General features: G+C 48.7%; 2 protein-coding genes across 2 annotated transcripts; both read right to left on the bottom strand.

Moving 5' to 3' along the window:
- Positions 1–6,906: 6,906 nt before the first annotated feature.
- LOC131271214 (uncharacterized) lies at positions 6,907–9,167 on the bottom strand (the record flags this gene model as incomplete). Its single annotated transcript, XM_058272608.1, has 1 exon — positions 6,907–9,167. A coding segment is annotated over exon 1 (2,261 nt), but the record flags the coding sequence as incomplete, so codon positions are not given.
- Positions 9,168–9,249: 82 nt separating this feature from the next.
- Positions 9,250–10,368, bottom strand: LOC131271213 (uncharacterized). Its single transcript, XM_058272607.1, has one exon. The coding sequence runs from the start codon at positions 10,366–10,368 to the stop codon at positions 9,250–9,252; it is 1,119 nt and encodes a 372-aa protein (XP_058128590.1).
- Positions 10,369–14,111: the final 3,743 nt, after the last annotated feature.

Genomic DNA, 14,111 nt, shown 5'->3' with positions numbered 1-14,111 from the left:
AATGAGACGATGCAAAATGAGGTTAAGAAGGTGCTTAAAGTGACTTTAAAGAGAATGAGACGATGCAAAATGGTGTTTAGAAGGTGCTTAAAGTGACTTTAAAGAGAATGAGACGATGCAAAATGAGGTTTAGAAGGTGCTTAAAGTGACTTTAAAGAGAATGAGACGATGCAAAATGAGGTTTAGAAGGTGCTTAAAGTGACTTTAAAGAGAATGACACGATGCAAAATTAGGTTTAGAAGGTGCTTAAAGTGACTTTAAAGAGAATGAGACGATGCAAAATGAGGTTTAGAAGGTGCTTAAAGTGACTTTAAAGAGAATGAGACGATGCAAAATGAGGTTTAGAAGGTGCTTAAAGTGACTTTAAAGAGAATGAGACGATGCAAAATGAGGTTTAGAAGGTGCTTAAAGTGACTTTAAAGAGAATGAGACGATGCAAAATGGTGTTTAGAAGGTGCTTAAAGTGACTTTAAAGAGAATGAGACGATGCAAAATGAGGTTTAGAAGGTGCTTAAAGTGACTTTAAAGAGAATGAGACGATGCAAAATGAGGTTTAGAAGGTGCTTAAAGTGACTTTAAAGAGAATGAGACGATGCAAAATGAGGTTAAGAAGGTGCTTAAAGTGACTTTAAAGAGAATGAGACGATGCAAAATGGTGTTTAGAAGGTGCTTAAAGTGACTTTAAAGAGAATGAGACGATGCAAAATGGTGTTTAGAAGGTGCTTAAAGTGACTTTCAAGAGAATGAGACGATGCAAAATGAGGTTTAGAAGGTGCTTAAAGTGACTTTAAAGAGAATGAGATGATGCAAAATGGTGTTTAGAACGTGCTTAAAGTGACTTTAAAGAGAATGAGACGATGCAAAATGAGGTTTAGAAGGTGCTTAAAGTGACTTTAAAGAGAATGAGACGATGCAAAATGAGGTTTAGAAGGTGCTTAAAGTGACTTTAAAGAGAATGAGACGATGCAAAATGGTGTTTAGAAGGTGCTTAAAGTGACTTTAAAGAGAATGAGACGATGCAAAATGAGGTTTAGAAGGTGCTTAAAGTGACTTTAAAGAGAATGAGACGATGCAAAATGAGGTTAAGAAGGTGCTTAAAGTGACTTTAAAGAGAATGAGACGATGCAAAATGGTGTTTAGAAGGTGCTTAAAGTGACTTTAAAGAGAATGAGACGATGCAAAATGAGGTTTAGAAGGTGCTTAAAGTGACTTTAAAGAGAATGAGACGATGCAAAATGAGGTTTAGAAGGTGCTTAAAGTGACTTTAAAGAGAATGAGACGATGCAAAATGGTGTTTAGAAGGTGCTTAAAGTGACTTTAAAGAGAATGAGACGATGCAAAATGAGGTTAAGAAGGTGCTTAAAGTGACTTTAAAGAGAATGAGACGATGCAAAATGAGGTTTAGAAGGTGCTTAAAGTGACTTTAAAGAGAATGAGACGATGCAAAATGAGGTTAAGAAGGTGCTTAAAGCGACTTTAAAGAGAATGAGACGATGCAAAATGGTGTTTAGAAGGTGCTTAAAGTGACTTTAAAGAGAATGAGACGATGCAAAATGAGGTTTAGAAGGTGCTTAAAGTGACTTTAAAGAGAATGAGACGATGCAAAATGAGGTTTAGAAGGTGCTTAAAGTGACTTTAAAGAGAATGAGACGATGCAAAATGGTGTTTAGAAGGTGCTTAAAGTGACTTTAAAGAGAATGAGACGATGCAAAATGGTGTTTAGAAGGTGCTTAAAGTGACTTCAAAGAGAATGAGACGATGCAAAATGAGGTTAAGAAGGTGCTTAAAGTGACTTTAAAGAGAATGAGACGATGCAAAATGGTGTTTAGAAGGTGCTTAAAGTGACTTTAAAGAGAATGAGACGATGCAAAATGAGGTTTAGAAGGTGCTTAAAGTGACTTTAAAGAGAATGAGACGATGCAAAATGGTGTTTAGAAGGTGCTTAAAGTGACTTTAAAGAGAATGAGACGATGCAAAATGAGGTTTAGAAGGTGCTTAAAGTGACTTTAAAGAGAATGAGACGATGCAAAATGGTGTTTAGAAGGTGCTTAAAGTGACTTTAAAGAGAATGAGGCGATGCAAAATGAGGTTTAGAAGGTGCTTAAAGTGACTTTAAAGAGAATGAGACGATGCAAAATGGTGTTTAGAAGGTGCTTAAAGTGACTTTAAAGAGAATGAGACGATGCAAAATGGTGTTTAGAAGGTGCTTAAAGTGACTTTAAAGAGAATGACACGATGCAAAATTAGGTTTAGAAGGTGCTTAAAGTGACTTTAAAGAGAATGAGACGATGCAAAATGAGGTTTAGAAGGTGCTTAAAGTGACTTTAAAGAGAATGAGACGATGTAAAATGGTGTTTAGAAGGTGCTTAAAGTGACTTTAAAGAGAATGAGACGATGCAAAATGAGGTTTAGAAGGTGCTTAAAGTGACTTTAAAGAGAATGAGACGATGCAAAATGGTGTTTAGAAGGTGCTTAAAGTGACTTTAAAGAGAATGAGACGATGCAAAATGGTTTTTAGAAGGTGCTTAAAGTGACTTTAAAGAAAATGAGACGATGCAAAATGGTGTTTAGAAGGTGCTTAAAGTGACTTTAAAGAGAATGAGATGATGCAAAATGGTGTTTAGCAGGTGCTTAAAGTGACTTTAAAGTGAATGAGACGATGCAAAATGAAGTTCAGAAGGTGCTTAAAGTGACTTTAAAGAGAATGAGACGATGCAAAATGAGGTTAAGAACGTGCTTAAAGTGACTTTAAAGAGAATGAGACGATGCAAAATGAGATTAAGAGGGTGCTTAAAGTGACTTTAAAGAGAATGAGACGATGCAAAATGGTGTTTAGAAGGTGCTTAAAGTGACTTTAAAGAGAATGAGACGATGCAAAATGAGGTTAAGAAGGTGCTTAAAGTGACTTTAAAGAGAATGAGACGATGCAAAATGAGGTTTAGAAGGTGCTTAAAGTGACTTTAAAGAGAATGAGACGATGCAAAATGGTGTTTAGAAGGTGCTTAAAGTGGCTTTAAAGAGAATGAGACGATGCAAAATGGTGTTTAGAAGGTGCTTAAAGTGACTTTAAAGAGAATGCGACGATGCAAAATGTGGTTTAGAAGCTGCTTTAAGTGACTTTAAAGAGAATGAGACGATGCAAAATGAGGTTTAGAAGGTGCTTAAAGTGACTTTAAAGAGAATGAGACGATGCAAAATGGTGTTTAGAAGGTGCTTAAAGTGACTTTAAAGAGAATGAGACGATGCAAAATGAGGTTAAGAAGGTGCTTAAAGTGACTTTAAAGAGAATGAGACGATGCAAAATGAGGTTTAGAAGGTGCTTAAAATGACTTTAAAGAGAATGAGACGATGCAAAATGGTGTTTAGAAGGTGCTTAAAGTGACTTTAAAGAGAATGAGACGATGCAAAATGAGGTTTAGAAGGTGCTTAAAGTGACTTTAAAGAGAATGAGACGATGCAAAATGAGGTTTAGAAGGTGCTTAAAGTGACTTTAAAGAGAATGAGACGATGCAAAATGGTGTTTAGAAGGTGCTTAAAGTGACTTTAAAGAGAATGAGACGATGCAAAATGGTGTTTAGAAGGTGCTTAAAGTGACTTTAAAGAGAATGAGATGATGCAAAATGAGGTTTAGAAGGTGCTTAAAGTGACTTTAAAGAGAATGAGACGATGGAAAATGAGGTTTAGAAGGTGCTTAAAGTGACTTTAAAGAGAATGAGATGATGCAAAATGAGGTTAAGAACGTGCTTAAAGTGACTTTAAAGAGAATGAGACGATGCAAAATGAGGTTTAGAAGGTGCTTAAAGTGACTTTAAAGAGAATGAGACGATGCAAAATGGTGTTTAGAAGGTGCTTAAAGTGACTTTAAAGAGAATGAGACTATGCAAAATGGTGTTTAGAAGGTGCTTAAAGTGACTTTAAAGAGAATGAGACGATGCAAAATGGTGTTTAGAAGGTGCTTAAAGTGACTTTAAAGAGAATGAGACGATGCAAAATGAGGTTTAGAAGGTGCTTAAAGTGACTTTAAAGAGAATGAGACGATGCAAAATGAGGTTTAGAAGGTGCTTAAAGTGACTTTAAAGAGAATGAGACGATGCAAAATGAGGTTAAGAAGGTGCTTAAAGTGACTTTAAAGAGAATGAGACGATGCAAAATGAGGTTAAGAAGGTGCTTAAAGTGACTTTAAAGAGAATGAGACGATGCAAAATGGTGTTTAGAAGGTGCTTAAAGTGACTTTAAAGAGAATGAGACGATGCAAAATGAGGTTTAGAAGGTGCTTAAAGTGACTTTAAAGAGAATGAGACGATGCAAAATGGTGTTTTGAAGGTGCTTGAAGTGACTTTAAAGAGAATGAGACGATGCAAAATGGTGTTTAGAAGGTGCTTAAAGTGACTTTAAAGAGAATGAGACGATGCAAAATGATGTTTAGAAGGTGCTTAAAGTGACTTTAAAGAGAATGAGACGATGCAAAATGAGGTTTAGAAGGTGCTTAAAGTGACTTTAAAGAGAATGAGACGATGCAAAATGAGGTTTAGAAGGTGCTTAAAGTGACTTTAAAGAGAATGAGACGATGCAAAATGGTGTTTAGAAGGTGCTTAAAGTGACTTTAAAGAGAATGAGATGATGCAAAATGAGGTTTAGAAGGTGCTTAAAGTGACTTTAAAGAGAATGAGACGATGCAAAATGGTGTTTAGAAGGTGCTTAAAGTGACTTTAAAGAGAATGAGACGATGCAAAATGAGGTTTAGAAGGTGCTTAAAGTGACTTTAAAGAGAATGAGACGATGCAAAATGAGGTTTAGAAGGTGCTTAAAGTGACTTTAAAGAGAATGAGACGATGCAAAATGAGGTTAAGAAGGTGCTTAAAGTGACTTTAAAGAGAATGAGACGATGCAAAATGGTGTTTAGAAGGTGCTTAAAGTGACTATAAAGAGAATGAGACGATGCAAAATGAGGTTTAGAAGGTGCTTAAAGTGACTTTAAAGAGAATGAGACGATGCAAAATGGTGTTTAGAAGGTGCTTAAAGTGACTTTAAAGAGAATGAGACGATGCAAAATGAGGTTAAGAAGGTGCTTAAAGTGACTTTAAAGAGAATGAGACGATGCAAAATGGTGTTTAGAAGGTGCTTAAAGTGACTTTAAAGAGAATGAGACGATGCAAAATGAGGTTTAGAAGGTGCTTAAAGTGACTTTAAAGAGAATGAGACGATGCAAAATGGTGTTTTGAAGGTGCTTGAAGTGACTTTAAAGAGAATGAGACGATGCAAAATGGTGTTTAGAAGGTGCTTAAAGTGACTTTAAAGAGAATGAGACGATGCAAAATGATGTTTAGAAGGTGCTTAAAGTGACTTTAAAGAGAATGAGACGATGCAAAATGAGGTTTAGAAGGTGCTTAAAGTGACTTTAAAGAGAATGAGACGATGCAAAATGAGGTTAAGAAGGTGCTTAAAGTGACTTTAAAGAGAATGAGACGATGCAAAACGAGGTTTAGAAGGTGCTTAAAGCGACTTTAAAGAGAATGCGACGATGCAAAATGGTGTTTAGAAGGTGCTTAAAGTGACTTTAAAGAGAATGAGACGATGTAAAATGAGGTTTAGAAGGTGCTTAAAGTGACTTTAAAGAGAATGAGACGATGCAAAATGAGGTTTAGAAGGTGCTTAAAGTGACTTTAAAGAGAATGAGACGATGCAAAATGGTGTTTAGAAGGTGCTTAAAGTGACTTTAAAGAGAATGAGACGATGCAAAATGAGGTTTAGAAGGTGCTTAAAGTGACTTTAAAGAGAATGAGACGATGCAAAATGAGGTTTAGAAGGTGCTTAAAGTGACTTTAAAGAGAATGAGACGATGCAAAATGGTGTTTAGAAGGTGCTTAAAGTGACTTTAAAGAGAATGAGACGATGCAAAATGGTGTTTAGAAGGTGCTTAAAGTGACTTTAAAGAGAATGAGATGATGCAAAATGAGGTTTAGAAGGTGCTTAAAGTGACTTTAAAGAGAATGAGACGATGCAAAATGAGGTTTAGAAGGTGCTTGAAGTGACTTTAAAGAGAATGAGACGATGCAAAATGAGGTTAAGAAGGTGCTTAAAGTGACTTTAAAGAGAATGAGACGATGCAAAATGAGGTTTAGAAGGTGCTTAAAGTGACTTTAAAGAGAATGAGACGATGCAAAAATGTGTTTAGAAGGTGCTTAAAGTGACTTTAAAGAGAATGAGACGATGCAAAATGAGGTTTAGAAGGTGCTTAAAGTGACTTTAAAGAGAATGAGACGATGCAAAATGGTGTTTAGAAGGTGCTTAAAGTGACTGTTCTCGCACGTAGCGATGGGCGAGTGTTTTGCACGTAGCGAAAGCGAATGTTTTGCACGAAGCTAAAGCGAATGTTTTGCACGAAGCTAGAGCGAATGTTTTGCACGAAGCTGCGGGCGAACGTTTTGCACGAAGAATTCACGCGTTGTAATTACTAGGTTAAAAAGGAACTTTATTTGCACTTTTTAATTAGATTGGCGCGTAGCAGCTTGTTACTCGTAGGTATACGTAAGAAAAGCGAGAGAGGCCGTCGATCCGTTGATCGACGGTTTTATAGGTGTCATCGCTCCCCTCCACTTCCCTATGCGTGGGAGAGTTGCCCGTAGCGAAAGCTCTCCCACGCGCTCTCTCCTGTGACGTACCAGCACGCGGTGATAAGCTGACATTCCAGCACGCGGTCTGGCACGTCACACGATCTTCCGGGTCATGGAGGGGATTTGCCATAATTGATATGCGCTTATCGCATGATCGCGCGGATGACGTGATTGATCATGCGCTTATCGCATGATCGCGCGGATGACATAATTGTTTCGATTATAACGCGATTATTTCCCACAACCATTCCTCCCCCCTTTGGGACGCAGGCGACCGTCCCAAATTCCGCACGTAGGTGGTGGGTCGTCCTCATGCTCAGGGGTCGTCGGCGGCACGTAGCCAGGAGTCGAGTCAGGAGGACACTGCGCTGCTGATCCCTCAAGTTGTTCGTTTGGCGCTGCGTCGGATACGGAAGAGTCAGGTGCGCCCGAATGCTCCTTGGATACTTCCGTTTCAGCGGCCTCAACTGGGAGGGGTGCCAACAGCCTCACGTTGCGCTTGTAGATGCCGCTGCTTGTTCGTATGTCAGCGACACGTACGATGCCGTCGGGTCCCACGTAGGTTTTGACGACCAGGCCCATGGGCCATCGTCCAACGGGTAGGTTGTCATCACCGACTAGCACGATCTGGCCCGTCTGCAAGTTTGTAGTGCGTTTCGTCCACTTCGCACTACAACGCAACTGAGCAAGGTACTCAGTTCGCCAACGGGACCAGAATTGTTGAGCGAGTTTCTGGACTCGCTTCCAGCGAGTTTTGACACCGACCGTGTCATCGTCTCCAAGCGGGGCAGGAGTGGTGAATGATGCTCGTCCGATGAGGAAGTGCGCAGGGGTAAGTGCCTCTACCGATTCCGGACTGGAGTGGATTGCGGTGAGCGGCCTGGAGTTGAGAATGGCCGAAATTTGGTAGAGTAACGTCTGTAGCTCTACCAAGTTCAGCTGGGCTCCCTTTGCGGCGGCCTTGAACAATCGTTTTGCCACCTTGATGTTGGCCTCCCAAAGCCCTCCGAAGTTTGGGCTCCTGGGAGGGATAAACGAGAAACGAATTCCGCTGTCCGCTGCCAAGCTCACCACTTCGTCCTGGAATTCCCGGTTGTTGTGAGTCTTGCGAAGCAGGGTCAATTCTCTGGCAGCTCCCACGAAGTTGCGGCCGTTGTCGGAGTAGATCGTGTCAGGTCTTCCACGTAGGGACACGAATCGTAATAGAGCTGAGATGAACGCCGATGTCGACTGATCTTCCACTACCTCCAAGTGCGTGGCCTTCGTAGTGAAACACACGAAGATACAAACGTAGACCGTTCTACGCTTGCCTGATCGAGCATTTGAAACGATTTCGAAGGGGCCACACAGGTCCACGCCGGTGTGGGTGAAGGCGGGAGACACGTTGACGCGAGCCGACGGCAGCTGTCCCATCTGCTGGGCGTATTGTCTTGGGCGCGCTCGGGCACAAATTACGCATCTCGAGGTTACCCCGACGACTGTTCTTCGCAGGTCTCGCATCCAGAATCTCGCACGGAATTCGGCCATGATCAGCTCAGTTCCCGCATGGAAATTGTGCTCGTGCAAATGGCGGATGATTACGCGGGAGAAGGGATGCGACTTTGGTACTAGGAAAGGAACCTTGGCTTCGTCAGCCAGATCCGAGTTTCCTAGTCGTCCCCGTACGCAGATGATCTTATCCCTTACTATTGGGTCGAGGTGCTGCATCGAACCCTTGGGCGTAACTGACCCGGAGTCTTGCATCTCCTTGACCTCATTGGGAAAGCACGTAGCTTGCATCACCCGTACTATCAGTTGGAGTCCGTACTCCAATTCGTCGAGCTGAAGGGGTCCTGATTTTTTCTCCACGGAGGATGAGGGTGCGCGTAAGTTAAAGATTGCTCTACCGAGCCACGCGAAATGTCGTCTTGTCATGATGAACGAGTTGTGGTGCTTGTACTGGGATAACAAGTCATCACAATCGTTCCCCACCATGGCCGTCAATAATAGAGGAGCGTCGACAGCTTCCTCCAACGCAGTCACGTAGTTTAGTTGAGGCATAACTGGCCTTTCATCATTGACTATGAAACTCGGTCCGTTCAGCCAAAAACTCGCAGTCTCGCTGTTTATAAGCTTGTTGGCAGGAAGTCCTCTGGACACGAGGTCTGCTGGGTTGAGTTTCGTCGGCACGTAGCTCCAATCCAGACGATTCGTGGCAGCGTGAATTTTCTCCACCCGGTTCTTAACGTAGACTCCCCACTTGGTGTTGTCGGAACGTATCCAAGCCAGTACCACCTGAGAGTCAGTCCACCAACGAGTTTGGCTTATCCGGGTGCCAAAGGCGTCCTTTATTTTGGCATAAAGGCGAGCTAGGAGCAGAGCTCCTTGCAGTTCGAGTCGCGGCAAAGTCACCTCTTCGATGGGTGCCAATCGCGACCTGGAGCACAGCAACCGAGATTGCGGGTTTCCTTCACCGTCCAGAAAGCGAAGGTAAATGGCGCATCCAAAGGCCTTCGTAGATGCGTCGCTGAAGCCGTACATGATCGCGCCCTGAGGTTCGCTGGGCAGCGCCATCCTTGGGATTGGGAGCTGTCTGAGAAGCGGCAGGTGGCTGGCGAATCCGTTCCAGCTTTCGATCATGCGAGGTGATGCGGCTTCATCCCAAACGTCGTTTCTCCAATGAACCCAAAGGCTCGTAGAACTCATCCTGGACTACGAGCTGGAACGTATCCTCTGTAGGGCACCAAGCCAGGCCGAGCAACTTGATGGCCTGCTTCTCACCAATCTGTACAGTTGTATCGCGGTGTTCCACCGGGATTTTACTGGTGATCTCTGGTGAGTTAGATGCCCACTTTCGCAATGGCATCCCGCGTATGTTGAGTGCTCGCTCGACGCTGGTCATAAGCTCACGTAGCTGCTCGGGAGTCGATGCGCCCAACGAAAGGTTGTCCACGTAGAACGATGATTGGATGGCGTCAGCTGTCTGGGGATCGGAAGTCCGCACTTCTTCCCCGGCTTCGAACAACGCCCTGCAGGCCAAATAAGACGAAGCAGCCTCACCGTACGTAACAGTGAGGAGTCTGAATAGTTGCATCGTGTCCTTTGGCTTGTCGCGCCACAGAATGCACTGCATCCAAGTGTCGGGCTCGGATACCCACACTTGACGGTACATCTTTACGATGTCGGCAGTCGCCACCACGGTTTGAGTACGGAAATCTAGCCAGATTCGGAACAAGTCAGGCTGGATCACGGGTCCTACGGCTTGGAGGTCGTTCAGCGAGATTCCCGTCGTTGATTTCGCGCTGGCGTCGAACACAACGCGTAGTTTTGTGGTAGTCGAGTCTGGCTTGACCACGCAAGAGTGGGGAATCACGTAGCGTACTTTGGGGAGCTCCTCCGTTGATACTGGGCACATGTGGCCCAGCTCTTGGTACTCTCGCATGAACTTTCGATATTCTGCGTAGGTGGGCTCATGGCTGGCGAGACGTCTTTCTAGGGCTAGCAAGCGGCGTCTTGCTTGCCCCATTGAATCTCCCAGCTGGTTTAGCTCCCCCCGTAAGGGAATTTGTACGATGTATCGTCCATCGTCAGCGATGGTGGTATGCTCCTTAAAGTGCGTCTCTAGTTCGTGAGACTTCCAAACCGTGGAGTCGGCGGCATCATTTGGGAGTTCTTCGATTCTCCAGAATCGTTCGAGGATCTCCTTTAGGTCATCGACGCACGTAGCTAGACAACTGTGTTCGTATAGATCGGCTGAAGTCGTGTCACGTAGCATTCCTCCCACGAGCCATCCGAATTTAGGAACTAGAAGCGGCGCGAGCACCAGGCGACAAGAGGCAGGCACTGGGCGGCGCGGCAACACGAAGAGGCACGGAGCAGGAACGAGAAGCGGCGCGAGCACCAGACGGCAAGAGGCAGGCACTGGGCGGCGCGGCAACACGAAGAGGCACGGAGCAGGAACTAGAAGCGGCGCGAGCACCAGGCGGCAAGTGGCAGGCACTGGGCGGCGCGGCAACACGAAGAGGCACGGAGCAGGAACTAGAAGCGGCGCGAGCAGCAGGCGGCAAGAGGCAGGCACTGGGCGGCGCGGCAACACGAAGAGGCACGGAGCAGGAACCGGGCGGCACGGTGACATTTAAAGGAACAGAACGGGCACATACCTGTACGCAGCTTGCGTGACTCAGCAAAGCTTGGACACCGGGCGGCAGACTACAGTCCCTGGGCGTTTCGGCAGCACGAGGAAGCACGGAGCGGGAACGGCGGGGCACGAAACTGGAGTCACTCGGCACGGCGCGGGCACCAGGCGGCAAGCAGCAGGCACTGGGCGGCGCGGTGGCACGAGGAGGCACGGAGCGGGAACGGCGAGGCACGAAGCTGGATTCACTCGGCACGGCGCGGGCACCAGGCGGCAAGCAGCAGGCACTGGGCGGCGCGGTAGCACGAGGAAGCACGAAGCTGGAGCGGCGAGGCACGGAGCTGGAGCGGCGGGGCACGAAGCTGGATTCACTCGGCACGGCGCGGGCACCAGGCGGCAAGCAGCAGGCACTGGGCGGCGCGGTAGCACGAGGAGGCACGGAGCGGGAGCGGCGGGGCACGACACTGGATTCACTCGGCACGGCGCGGGCACCAGGCGGCAAGCAGCAGGCACTGGGCGGCGCGGTAGCACGAGGAGGCACGGAGCGGGAGCGGCGAGGCACGGAGCTGGAGCGGCGGGGCACGAAGCTGGATTCACTCGGCACGGCGCGGGCACCAGGCGGCAAGCAGCAGGCACTGGGCGGCGCGGTAGCACGAGGAAGCACGGAGCGGGAGCGGCGAGGCACGGAGCTGGAGCGGTGGGGCACGAAGCTGGATTCACTCGGCACGGCGCGGGCACCAGGCGGCAAGCAGCAGGCACTGGGCGGCGCGGTAGCACGAGGAAGCACGAAGCTGGAGCGGCGAGGCACGGAGCTGGAGCGGCGGGGCACGAAGCTGGATTCACTCGGCACGGCGCGGGCACCAGGCGGCAAGCAGCAGGCCCCCCGAAACACTGCACGAAGTAAACCCAGCCAAATTCTCGCTCAATCGGGACACGAATAGTCTGAAAGATTTGGTTGGAAATTGCCGAGGCAAAACCGAAGTTGCCACGACAAAAACGAAAAATGGAGGCCCCTTTCGGGGCCCTCCCTCTTTTTTTCTTCTCTTCCTTCTACACATTTTCATGTCTCGAGCTGTTACGCGGAATTGAACCGCGTTGTTTCCACTCCGGTCTCTGCGCACCTACCGCAAGACCGTCGCTCTTTGTTGAGAACGGTGCGCTAAAGGCCCAATATATATCTAGTGTGTAGTCGTTTGTATGAACTGTATGGGAATGCATCGGTATACGCTCAACCCGCTCTAGCCATTTATACCTCTCGCGGAGCGAATTCATATGGCCACCGCGTTTGCTTTGCTCTTCATTTAGCGATCGCTTGCGCTGCGTACGTATGAATGAATGACCGCTCGCGCTGGGTATACCCGTACGGGTACCCGTACGTCCGTATTCGACCGCGCTGGGCATTCGACTGGTCAACGATGGCTCGCGCTGGGTTTTCGATCGCTCGCGCTGGGTCTTCGAAGACCCGATCGCGCAGGGCATTTAAACTTCGTACCGTATTGCATTGCGCATGCGCACTTTGATGCACAAACCTCGATTTTTCAGTTCGGATCGGCTGCCGCGGCAACAGATGGGCGCGGTAAGGAGAGATTTCTGGCAGTGGCGGGACGGGGGAATTTCTGCGTTGGTGTAAAAGAGACAAGAATATCACCATCTCGCTCTGGCCCATTGAATTCCCTATCTCCACCCGAAGCTATGGCTGGTAGGGGCACTGGGCGGCGCGGTAGCACGAGGAGGCACGGAGCGGGAGCGGCGAGGCACGGAGCTGGAGCGGCGGGGCACGAAGCTGGATTCACTCGGCACGGCGCGGGCACCAGGCGGCAAGCAGCAGGCACTGGGCGGCGCGGTAGCACGAGGAAGCACGGAGCGGGAGCGGCGAGGCACGGAGCTGGAGCGGTGGGGCACGAAGCTGGATTCACTCGGCACGGCGCGGGCACCAGGCGGCAAGCAGCAGGCACTGGGCGGCGCGGTAGCACGAGGAAGCACGGAGCGGGAGCGGCGAGGCACGGAGCTGGAGCGGCGGGGCACGAAGCTGGATTCACTCGGCACGGCGCGGGCACCAGGCGGCAAGCAGCAGGCACTGGGCGGCGCGGTAGCACGAGGAAGCACGGAGCACACACGGGGCACGAAGCACGGGGGGCGAGGCACGGAGCACACGCGAGGACGCACGGAGCACACGCGAGGACGCACGAAGCGGGAACGGCGGGACACGGCACTGGGGTTCGGATGCACGGAGCGGGCGCGGAGTGAGGGCACGGAGTGGGCAAGTCACTCCGGCGTCGGGTCGGAGTGCACGTGGAGCATTGTGTGGTGCTTCTTGCCACACACCTGGCACCTCCGCTCACTCGGGCATGCATTGGCCGGATGGTCCTTCGAGAAGCAGTTCATGCACTTGCGGCGGTCCATAATGTAATTAATGCACTGAATTACGGACCGCGCGCGCAGCTCCGGGCACACCGTCGTCACGTGGCCCGTCCTGTCACACGCGTAACACCGTCGCGTCCCAGCCCCCTGACCCCCCGTTCTTACCTTCGTACTGGTGCTGGCGGGAACGATGGCGGCAGCGGCTGGCTGGGTCGCCGGCGCCCTCCGCGCAGGCCTGGAGGCGATGGCAGCAGGCTTCGGGGTGACGGTTGCAGCTAGCACCGTCCGTGCTGCTCGCTGGTTCGCTCCACGCGCTCGATCCGCATCTTCCTTCCGCTTGGGCTGATAATAAATTTTATTAGCCAGCCCATCCAGCTCGCGACGCAGCTCAACCCACGTAGGGATGAGCTGCTGGTCCGCACGCCGTGTCACGCTCGCAATGGTTTCAGCGTCTAGCTTGTCCATTACGAGCGCGACAATCAGCCCGTCTTCCACCACGGAGGTGGAATCGCCAGCCTCGGCGATCTGGCGGGCTGAGGCCACGGCCGTCTCCACTACGTCGATGACGCGCATCAACGCGTTCGCCGAGGGAGAGCTCATCCTGGGCAGTTCGAGGATTTTGCGGATGTGGCCCATAAATGCCACCCGCTTCTTATAAAATCTCTCCTCCAGCTTGGCCCAAGCTTGGGCGAACGGCATTCCGGCGTTTTCGAATGCCTCACAACTGTGCCTCGCGATGTCGCACCGCTCGAGGCATTTTATCAAAAAGGCGAATTTATCGGAGTCCTCCGTAAGTCCGGCCACGCGCTTCTCGAATCGACTCGAGAACGCGGGCCATTCGGAGGGCGAGCCCTCGAACTTGGGCAGTTCTATGCGAGGCAGGTGGTCTGCTCGCGATGGCTGCCCCGCCATCGTGGTGTCCAAAATGGACGGTTTGGAGGCGGCTCCCTCACGGCGCTTGGTTGCAGCCGCCATGGCTGCCGCATAAGCCTCCGTGAAGGGGCCCCTGCGCGGATGGGGGC

This window comes from Anopheles coustani, unplaced genomic scaffold (assembly GCF_943734705.1).
Source record: "Anopheles coustani unplaced genomic scaffold, idAnoCousDA_361_x.2 scaffold_12_ctg1, whole genome shotgun sequence".
Classification (NCBI taxonomy): Eukaryota; Metazoa; Arthropoda; class Insecta; order Diptera; family Culicidae; genus Anopheles; species Anopheles coustani.
Note: the sequence above shows the minus strand (reverse complement) of the source record. Positions and strands in the feature narration are given on the sequence as shown.

Coding starts and splice junctions, on each gene's coding strand:
- LOC131271213 (XM_058272607.1), bottom strand. CDS start 10,368: ATGCTACGTGACACGACTTCAGCCGATCTATACGAACACAGTTGTCTA.